This window comes from Pyrus communis, chromosome 11, assembly GCF_041283825.1.
Source record: "Pyrus communis isolate YQ-2024b chromosome 11, ASM4128382v1, whole genome shotgun sequence".
Lineage (NCBI taxonomy): Eukaryota > Viridiplantae > Streptophyta > Magnoliopsida > Rosales > Rosaceae > Pyrus > Pyrus communis.
This window is the reverse complement of record NC_142575.1, coordinates 20,756,206-20,767,364: the sequence shown is the minus strand read 5'-3', so window position 1 is coordinate 20,767,364 and position 11,159 is coordinate 20,756,206. Positions and strand designations below refer to the sequence as shown.

Here is an 11,159-nt window from a genome sequence, read left to right as displayed (position 1 = left end):
CATCGCATTCGTCTAATCGGTGCATCATGTAAATCAAAATTGTGTGTATAAAAGGTAGTGGCTTGACTTTTATCTCTAAGGATTAGAGATGATCTTAGCAGCGCATTCTAAATAATGCAGACGATTTTGCAATGAGTAATGTTAAGTAGACTAAATTTACAAATTCAATGATGTGTAACAATAAGAAATAAGGGCATGAATTAACACTTAAATATAATTCAATTATCAACTTTTATGTGTTTTGTTTACTAAATTTGTTCCGTAGCATTACCCTTTCGCGACACTTGGGTTACTCGCACCTATGTCGCCACGCTTACTTCGTCGCCGTTTTCCCGACCTTCTCTTCCTTCCGCGCCTTTTCTTCTCAGTCACAGCGGCCAAGTAATCAAGTTCGCGTCGAGCTCTCCCGATATATCGTATAGTCGTGTATGTAAGTGTTCTTCTTTCGTGAACACACACACACACACACACACACACACATATGTATACGTATATCTGTAGAGTTGATGTTTCCTATTGTCTGCTATCCACCAATCGTTTTCATAGGCTCCTTAAAATTGAAATTCTTGGTTGTGTATGCCTTTGCCAGTTAAGAAGGCGCTGGCCGTTTTTCCCGATTGGTTTTGGTTTCTTGGCTGCGTTGCACACCGGGTGTTTGTTAAAACGTCTGAATATGGTATTTGCTCTATTGCATAATCACTTGCTCTATCCAGCTTAATCTCTAGTCATGAAGGGCTAAATGTTATAGGTTTAACGAAACAATTTCGTTTACTTGCCGATGTTATTATACCGTTCATACTAAATGTCAGAAAACCCTTCATACCTATATTCATATTTGTATTTTACTAATATTAATGTAGGATTCTGAACATTTAATAGTAAGATTATTACATCAATGAGGTTTCCTTTTAATAAAAAGAAAATTCTTAGACAAAAAAAAAGGGAAAAAGAAAACATTACGTGAATGAGGTTATGCATAACCCACATGCCTAAAATATAGTTTCTAAGAAAAATAGTTTCATTCAAAATTGACCGTTGCTCTATAATTACCATCTCTACTGCTCGTGTTGTATACAATCTCTCTAATTTAGGTGGGTATGTGAATCCCATATCTATTAGAAAGATCGTAATGAAGATGATCGGTTGAGATGGGAAAGAAATAGGACTTTTTACGATGTTAGAGGGTGGGTGGATAATGTGTGGGGAGAGTTGGATTTTGGGCTTACTTTATGCACTTTGGTATCTCCATAATTTAGGGATTATTTTTTTTTCAGTCTGGAGTCTCTTAATGTATTGTACTAGTAGTTTTGTTGCGAGTTTCTTTTTATCCAAAAGAAAAAGAAGCTGGTACAATGCTCTCTTGCATTGGATATGGCTCCTTGATTTACTACCTGACTATACAGAGTGTTGGGGTTCTCTGCGATAGCTCTTATGTATACATTTCTTAGATTGTTTTTATTCTACTCATGCAGGTGTGCTCGATGAGCTACTATGAGCAGTGGCATGATCCAAGAAGCCGCTAACCAGTGCCCAACTTTTTGTTATTGAAATATACAGAAGATCTGCTATGAGGTGCTCCCCTCAGCTATTTCTATGTCTCCATTAAATATGATTTGCTAAGTTAAATTTCAGTAACCTCTGAGTCTCTTAACTCAATTCTACTACCATTATTCCCCAATTACACACAGAGGGTCATTACAGCTGTTCTATATAAACCAGACGTGGAAATGAAACTAATTCAAACCTCTTCCCATGAAGCTGGAAACCCAATAGAGCTCTCTCTGAGACAAGCCTTTGAACTTCTTGAACCAAAACTGAGGCCCCCTTTTTCATTAACAATTCCAAACCCACAAGAATACTTGTTGCTCAACAAAGCGATCCTTTATGGTGTATTATGTGAAAGCCATGTTGGAAAAACACATATGAAGCACTTACATGCTATTGTCACTGATGGGTATTTCTGGTTTGTTAGCTTGCTAGTCAAGGTTGTGAATGAACTGTATGTGAAACTTCTTGAACCGGTGAAGTCTCAATTAATTTGGGTTACTAAGGAGTTGATCAATGTTCTAGCGGTAGGTGTTGATGGTTTGTTGGTTTGCTTGTTGAGGCAAATTATTGGAGGGGATTATAGTGATGGAAATCTGTGGCTTTGCTTTGAGATGGTGAGCATTTTTATGACCAAATGGGATTGTTTGTTAGAAGTAGAACCGATGATTTTGACTAGTGGATTGTATACATATCTTCGGTTATTAGCTGATCACTGTAGGTTGTTAAGCAATCCAAAATTAGAGGCATTAAAGCAATTGGAGGTGGATTTTTGCATTAAAGTTTTTAAGGAGAAGTTTCCTTTGTGTTTGAAGATTGGCAGGGATCTTGTTCGACTTCTACAAGATTTGGTTCATTTACCCAAGTTTAGAACAATATGGAAGGATTTGGTATTGAATCGCGGCGAATTTAAGGCTCAGGGATTTTCAGGTATTCCACAACTCTATAACACAAGGACTCCAAGCGAGTATATGTTACTTAGGATTACTCCAGAAATGGAGGCCCATTTACGATTTTTGGTCACTCATGTGAAGTTGGGAAACCAGAAGCGTCATCAGGCATGGTTTTCCAAGAAGTTTCTATTTGAACCAAACAGAGAGACTCTCATAATTGACATTGTTCGCTTTATATGTTGTGCTTACCACCCGACCAATGAAATCATTCAGTCAGATGTCATTCCAAGATGGGCTGTTATGGGTTGGCTTTTCAAATCTTGCACGAAGAATTATGTTGAAGCGAATGTGAAACTAGCTCTACTTTATGATTGGCTCTTTTTCGAGGAAAGAGTAGACAATATTATGGATATTGAACCAGCAATGTTATTAATGGTCTATTCTATACCCAGATACATTGATGTAACTCATACTATTCTTGAATTTTTGTTCCTTCTTATGGACAACTATGATGTGGAACATTACCATATCTTAGCTAAAGGTGTGTCATCTTCTTTTAGTGTACTTGTTAAGAGAGGAGTGATTCGTTCACTCGATGTCTTGACCTCTTGTGATGCATTGTCTCCTATATTGAAAGAGAGGCTTGGTAGGTTTTTGTCAGGTAGGAAATTTGAAATTTCTAAAGAGTTGCAACAAGCTTGCCATCCTGCTAATTTTGTGAGTTCGAACTCTTCATGTATGGAAACTCCATTACCATTAACAGAATGGCAACCAAAATGTAGCCAAGGAGACAGGTTTAGGATCAAATCAGCTGAACCTAAAGTTATGATATCAGATGATGCAGCTCCTTCCCATAGTCCATTAGTAGTGGACAGGGAAGGTCAAGTTCTTGATATAGACAATTTGATTCATAATCTTGGAGAAGCAATTAAAAATTCAAATCCAATGGCTCTTTGTACTTTGGAAGAACTGTTACTTTTATTTGTGAGTTTTGATGGCCAAGGACCAGAGAGTGGCTTCATTCTCCCGGATGTTTTATCTTCTAAAATAAAAAAGTTGTATGAATTGAGTGGGTCCAAATTATTTTCTCCTCTCGATTTTCATCCAGATAGTCCTGAAAACGGTGATGAAGTTGGGTCTGCTACATCCTTAATTATCCGTATGTTTGTTCTTTCACAGCATCAAAATATGCAAGCTATGCTACTATTCTGGTTAAAGAATGGTTTTCCAGTTGGAGCAAGGTTATTATTGTATGCATCAAGACTAGCTTATGAGGCACGCATGGTGGGTCTTTTTGGAGATGCCATGGTTGACGTTAATTCTATTACTCCAAGTGATTCGGGCATCCGTCTGCTGCTATATCATGTCAATGGGTACTTTTCTTTTTTGCATGGTAGAACTGAAAACTCATATGAAACTATTGAGTCTATTTCTAAAGCGGAAAAGAAGTTAGTTGCAATGTTAGTCGATGGTGCCTTTGCTGCCTACAAATGCTTCCTTGTGTATTCAAGAACTGCCTTATTCAAGGATACTGAAAATTCTCTGCCGCAGCTCCTTTTTTCTGACATAATGACTTGTTCTGTGTGGGAGAGGAAGCGATTAAAATTCTTGTTTTCCAGTGTCTATTGTCATCTTTCTGATATGTCCATTGGTGAGGAAGGCATCGTCAAGCTACTTGTTGGTCAATTAGATCATGCTGATCTTGTTAATATACAAATTGAGATTGGCTTGAAAAGATTTTCCATTTTTGGTGAGAATACTGAAACAGTTTTCCGCTTAATGAAGAATTCCCTTAATTGGGGTTGTGTGGAACAACATAAATTCTGGGGCTTGATTAGATCAGAGCTAGCGGTTTCCACTGTGCAAGTGCAGGGACTACTTTCAAAGTTTTTCTGGTTAGAGAAATTAGATGCAAATGTGAGTGCCATTGCTGTTGAAGGTCTTCTTACACTCTGTAGTTGCTGTCCACCCACGCCTGAGCTTGTTGGGGCTCTCATGTTATTACCTAACAGTGTCTTTCAGGATTTTGCTTCTGCTGTTATGGCTAAATGGGCTGTATCTAATGGCTCCATGCTATTTGAAAGCTTGGCTGAGTTTTCAGAAAAAGTTGAGAGCAAAAATGGGGATCTCATCATTCATGATTCAGCAGGAATGATAAACCGTTCTGCCATTTTGTGGTTATTGAAGTATTTTAATGGGAGTGACACTGATATTTCTGGCAACTTATCCTTAAATACTATGTGCAAAAATGCAATGCGACAAGTATGATGGTTATGTAATGCGTTTCATTGGAAGGTAAGCTGTTCAGGCTTCTATATCTCATATTGTAAAATTTGATCTTGAGTGTATGATTGATCTATGATACAATTTCGAACTAATAGACAAATCAGACTAGTTATAAATCTTATGAGTCCATTCTATATATGTGACATTTATCAGATTATTAAATGTGACACGACATTTGACTCTTTTATACGATCTTTGACTCTTCTCTTCAGTGCATGACTATAAATCTGTAAACTGATTCATAATAAGACAAATACAGATTATTTTTCAGATTGAGAAATACAGAGACACACCGGCATGTATATTAAGCTTTCTGCATGAGAGTCATATTGTATTGTCAAAAGAATTAGCACATGACTACATGAGTATTTGACATTCAGTGTTCTATTTTTGTTATATTTTATTGGTTAGAATGAAGGCATGTTTGCTTGACTACGATATGCTTTGTAAATGGTTGTGAAAAGTTATAGGACGTGAACCTGTATATATTTTTTATTAGTTTTCTGTTTTCACCTTTGATTTATATATCTTGTTACTCTTTAAGTCAATGCTCATAGCTACACTGTTTTTCGTTCGCGAGGTCTTTCTTTTGAAAGTGGACATGCAATCTGAAGATGAAAAGGTTGTATTCAGAATGTTTTGATGGGGTAATCCTTGCCAACGGCAAAATTTTAGTATCCAAGAGATATTCTAATTGTTTGCATACTCTGGTGGTTTCACAAAAGTACCTCGCTAAATTCTCCTTAAAAAAAATAATTCTCTTGTTCTCATTTTAGTCTTCGACTTCTGGTAACCTTGGTGTAGTTCTTGTCTACGTACTCACTATTCAATCATGCTACCATTATGATATATGGATGGCTAAGTACTCTTCCATAAACTATCGTGATAGTTTGTTAAAATTAAGAGTACAAAGTCTCACCTACATTTGGTTTAAATGTACACAAGCTTATTACTATGTTGGTATAACATGGCAAATTTGTTTTAGGAAATATTGCATTGCTTCCGCTTTCATCAGTGTTTATTCTTAGTCAGCTGTTAAAGCTACACTTCTATCATGTAATGAAAACAAATCCTGTGATGTGTATCTTTATTACAATTTGTTTTAGTTTTTGAAATAATTTAGGGTTTGTTGTTGTTGTTGTTGTATCTTTATTGCAAGTAGCTGTTACGTTTTGTTCAGCATTGTTGTTCTCCAAGCACTTTACGCCTTCTATAACATGTTGTACCTACTCATTTAATTTTGTTTACCTTGTGTATTGTTTTTTCTCTGCTCTGGCCAGGTTGCCTTGCCATCTTGACAAGGGCCACAAGGGTGCTGCTTGTGCTCTCTTCTCTTGACCTGTGAAATGGAAACCCAACCAATCTTAGTAGAAATTTCTCACCAAGATTACTCGAAACTCCGAAAACAACAAATATTGCTCACCAAAAATTCGCTCGAATGCAGGGTTTGAGCTAAAAGTCATGCAACGTAAGGATCTTATTTTTCTGTACTGGTTAGTTAGATATGGACGACTTAAGTACATCTCACTCATAGGCTATTATGCGTCTCGTTCGTTATTTAGCTATTGATGTGGGTGATTACTTCATGTTGACCCAATAGAGCTCATGTTGTCGACGACTTTTATGGCAAAAGCTGATATGTAGGTGAAGGGAAATTATGAGATTTATAGTGGGATTTCCAGTGACTAGCATGCATATACAATTCTAAATTTATATACATAAGCAACGGAAGCATATTATCACATATTATCAAAGCTATAGTCATGCAAATCCGCTTCAAGAAGCATAAGTTCATATATGCTGCATCAAACAAAGTATTGAAGAACAAAGTGAAGGTTGAGTTTATACCTCTTGATCTAGACTTTAGACCAAGGATGGACCACCTCCAAGCTCTTTGTTCCTGGAACTCCTTGAGTCTAGCCTCCCCTCCTTGTTTTCTCCACCTTGATAGATTTGGAGCTCCTTTGATTCTCCTCTAATCTCCAAAGTAGAAGACCTCTAAAGATCCACACCCACTAGTGTAGTGAGATGGATGTTGGAATAACCAAAAAGGGAAGAGATGATTAGCTATATCCCCCTTTGGTGGCCGGCTATGTATGTGTGTAGAGAGAGAGACTCTCTTGTTGAAAAGTTCACACAAAAAACCCTAATGAAACTTTTTCATTAAACTCCCTTTATAAAGGTAAAAGAAGTAAGTCAACTAATTGACTCTCTCTCTCTTCTTTCCTCATCTTTGGCCGGCCCCTTAGTGTTGATTTGGGCTTTAGGTTTTTGTTATTTCAAGTCATCGTATGCTTGAATAAAAAGCCCAATGGGCCCGAATGAACCCGAACTTTTCTTTAAACCCGAAACGATCTTTCATCGCTTCTATGATTTCTTTAGACTTTCTAATTAATCATAACACTTAATTAATCCAATTAATTAATTTCATCATCCTTTAGTTGTCTCACCGCAACAGTGTATCGGTGTACAATCGTTTTAGGTTCTAATTAGCGAGGTAGTGAGGTGATTGGTATCAATCCAATTGATTAGTATTTATCCAATCACTTAGTGAATTAACAATTACTTTTAATTCTCCTTCTTCTTTGATGACTATTTTGTTGGAAATGTGCCCAAAAACCGATCATATGATGATACTTTACGGACATTTCATATGTTAAAGTAATCTACTTTAATATAAAGGGTAAAGATTATTGTTTTAAGCCGTCTCATATAAATGTTATATGCTTAAACAATAAGTCCAAGGAATATGCAACTGGGAGAATGTGATCTAAATAAGTTAGATACATGAGACCATTCTCTTCGTATACATATCCTAAACGTTCCTGATCATAGGATTGCCAATTAGGCATTGACAGTCCGTTAAGATTAGTACGTGCTATGCCTTCTCTTAGGGAGAGTGACTGGTCTCGAGTCATTGGTGTGACTGACACCAAGACAAGCATGTAGGTGCTCAATAGAGAATGAGTCCATTGAACACGATCAACGAGGAGTTCTCATACTCATGTCACATGAGAACTCATGGTTAGGATAATGCAAAGTAGTCATTTGACCTGAGGCATCATAGTTGTCTTGTGGTTAGGTCCTTGATCTTTGACTATGTCAAAGTCACGCCATCAGAGGGTGTCCACGGCATAGTTGGGGTTAAGCCACTTAGCCATGGAGGCAAGTGAATGCGCAACAAGGGATCTCTAACCTTCAAACCGTTTGAGGGAGAATACTCTATGATATGATTAAGAATATCTTGCCAGAGTATGAATGAGATTTATGAAGTTGTTCCAAATCACATTCAAGGTAATCATATAAGTAAAAGAATCACATTGGACAGTAGACATGAATAAACTATCAAACCAAACAATGTGGTCAAGAGTATTGTATTAGAGAAAGACCGTATTGCATTGTAATCCTAAACTGAATAGGTTCTCCACCTCTTATGATTAGCTTGGGTAACCATGACATACTGCTAGGTGTCACTCATGGTTTGTGGAAGCCCTAAACATGTATAATCACTAAAGGGAGAATTGAAAGTAAGTTTCAATTCACAATCGATATGAAGAGTTATAATCACCCACTGCCTTGCTAAAAGAAATCTAATGGATTGTACACCGTGTAAGGTAGAGAATGAAGAAATAATGGAGATGAGGAAGGATAATTAAATGGTTTAATTATTTATGGCAAAAATTAATTAATATGATGATTAATCAAATGAATAAGTTCGTTTTAGACCTCGGGTTAGTTTTGGGCTGCAAGGCCCAATTGGACTTGAATGTCAAGTCCAATAACTCGAGTTGTATGACAACTTGAAAACACAAAGGGCTTGAAAGCCCTATAAACCCTTAAGGCCGGCCATATAGAGAAAGGGTAGTGAACTTGCTTTAATTGCAAGTTTGCCACTACATTGTGAGGTGGTATAAAGGCAACTTTATAGCCATTTCATCCTTAGGGTTTCTTTTGGAGAAAAAATGAGAACACAAGCTACCTTTTCTCTCTAAGAGGCCAGCCACCCTAGGAAGGTTTTACTAGCATCTAAATCTTCCTAGGTCACTCATCTCCTCATCAAAGCTCTACTTGGTGTGGAAAAATTAGAGGTTCTCTATTTTGGGAACTTGGAGAATCCTTTCAACCATCCTCCTCCAAGAAATCCATGGAGCTAAGAAGCAAGGAATGAAGGCCCTCTCCTTAGGGGATTAGCCCTTGCTTATGCAAAGAGGAATCAATAAGGTATAAGATTTCTCAACTCACTTTGTTCTTGAGTTGAGTCTTGATTCACCCAACTACTAGGCTTTGAATTTCATGGGTATAGTTTTGTTTTTGAGCGCATACAAGCATGATTCTGCCTTTAATTGTTAATTGCATGCATAGATGTTGCTCAAATGAACTTGTTTTCACAAATATTTCCTTCTAGTGGTATCAAGAGCCTAGGTCTAATAGTTGGTGAATCCTTTTGGGTTTTGTAGTTCATAGTCTTTGATTTGAATGTTGTAATTGTTGCAAACTTTATTCTTGCTTCTTTGAATGTAAATTTTGCTAGAAAATTTGCCATCTCAAATGTTGTAGATGTAGTTCATATGCATGAATTTTGGAGCTGAAATTTGGTGCCATGTTTTTTGGGGAAATTCGGCCAAATCCAAAGGGTGGATTTTGGGGTTCATGTTTGTCTTGTTAAAAGTGTTTTAAAGTGACTTTTGGAACCCCTAAGCACCCTAGTATGGTAATATGTTATTTCCCTTAAGTTTGAGTGTTTTTGGGTGTCTTTGGGTGAAAAATGTTCATGGAGCTCTTATGGGTTTTCATGGATGTTCTTCATTGTTCTTGATATGTTCTTACCAAGAACAAAAAGTTTGGTATTTTGATTCAAAGTTTTGGTTCATTACATAAAGTCTTTGTTTTGTGTTGGTTGGTGAGACTTTTCAATCACAAGACATTTTTTAAAGTGTGATTGAAAGTTGAAAATGTGTTTGAATTTTTGGTACATGATTGATACTTCTCTTACACACCCATACCTATTTTTTTTCAACACCATACCCATCACCTTTTCAACATGTTTGACTTTAAGACCTTGTTTTTCATCAAAAACCACTCCCTCATACTACCATGACTGCCCACTCCTTCAAAGGGAGTACTTTTGGGGCTTTTATGCAATTACATAAAGTTTTGATACTTTTGTGTATTTATACTTTGACTCGAAAGTTTACGTTTTTACGTAAAGGCCTAAAATCACTAAAGGACAAATTGTTTCGCTCCTTTAATGAAGTTTTTGCATTTGATGAAATTTTTGGGTGCTAATTGTAATTACATGAAGTAGCGGACTTTTGTGTTTTTACAAAGTGACCTCAAAAGTTTGTGTTTCGCAATATAGCCCAATGGTTGAGGTTATTGCTTTTTGGCCCAAATTAGTTGAGAACAAAATAGTTTTGTATCTTTAAATGAGAATTGGATTTTCATTTCATTTAGCTCCATCTAAATCAAATCTATGGATACAAAAACCAAATGACAATTTTGCATTCAAGTTTAATTAGTTAAAGCGTTAATTAATTAAAGAAAAGGTGATTATGAAACTAAGCCTACGATAATTCAACTATGTGAAAGGCCGTCTCTCAAATTTGTTTGAACCATGGGAATGTGTAGATTAGATTTTGGTTGTAATTTGATATGATCAAATGTTGTAAAAGAGTATAAGCTCTTCTTTACTTTAAAGTACTTTGTTTTGATCAAGTGTTGTAAAAGAGCATAAGCTCATCTTTACTTTGAAGTACTCCTTTCTTGTTTTATTTGATATGCATGAAATTGGAGTAGAGGGTCCAACGCCCAATAAGAAAACACGCCTTAATGTGATTAAACACGTAACTAAAATCAATCACCATCCCTAGACCAAGATCCAACACTAGGCTCGTGTTGTATCATATACTACTAAATCAATCACATGGACCAATAGTTGTAATAGGACCAAATTGTTTTAATGTGATTAAAATGAATGCTTATATGTGATGAGACCTAAAAACCCTCAACCAAACCATTATTAAGTTGACAAGCGTGAGAATGCTTTGAACACTCTTTCATGGTCTTCCACCATGGTAGGCTCCGATCATTTGTGACTCGTACACCAACTTCACCCTATCATGGGGGAGTGCAAAGTGCGTGCTTACATTGAGGAGGAGTCCCATACGCATACATGATGTTGTGAAGGTAGGCAATGAGAATGATCAACATCATATCATTGTGAGGTTGTTCTTAAACCCCTACCCGAACTTGCATCGTGGGAATGACTTAACTAAGTGCAATGGAGCCAACATCATATCATTGTGAGGTATCATTTTCTAGAGGCCAAATAAGATGGGTACTTACATTAGATGCAAATGAGTAAGAGTACTCTCTCATTATTATTGTTGCTAGCCAGCATCATATCATTGTGAGGTGGGCTTGGTAATAGTGAGC

General features: G+C 36.7%; 1 protein-coding gene across 4 annotated transcripts; it reads left to right on the top strand.

Annotated features, from left to right (window-relative positions):
* Positions 1–239: 239 nt before the first annotated feature.
* On the top strand, positions 240–6,385 carry LOC137745688 (uncharacterized). Of its 4 annotated transcripts, XM_088680510.1 has the most exons (4): positions 240–430; positions 590–676; positions 1,473–4,733; positions 6,005–6,385. In XM_088680510.1, the coding sequence occupies exon 3, from the start codon at positions 1,728–1,730 to the stop codon at positions 4,704–4,706; it is 2,979 nt and encodes a 992-aa protein (XP_088536636.1). In that variant the 5' UTR covers positions 240–430; positions 590–676; positions 1,473–1,727; the 3' UTR covers positions 4,707–4,733; positions 6,005–6,385. The 4 variants fall into 4 exon arrangements, with proteins under 4 accessions (XP_088536636.1, XP_088536634.1, XP_088536635.1 ...); XM_088680508.1 differs by lacking the exon at positions 590–676; XM_088680509.1 differs by lacking the exon at positions 6,005–6,385 and having other exon boundaries at positions 1,473–4,910.
* The last annotated feature ends 4,774 nt before the right edge of the window (positions 6,386–11,159 follow it).

Bases quoted from the DNA above. Each gene is read 5' to 3' on its own strand.
- LOC137745688 (XM_088680508.1), top strand. From the start codon at position 1,728: ATGAAACTAATTCAAACCTCTTCCCATGAAGCTGGAAACCCAATAGAG.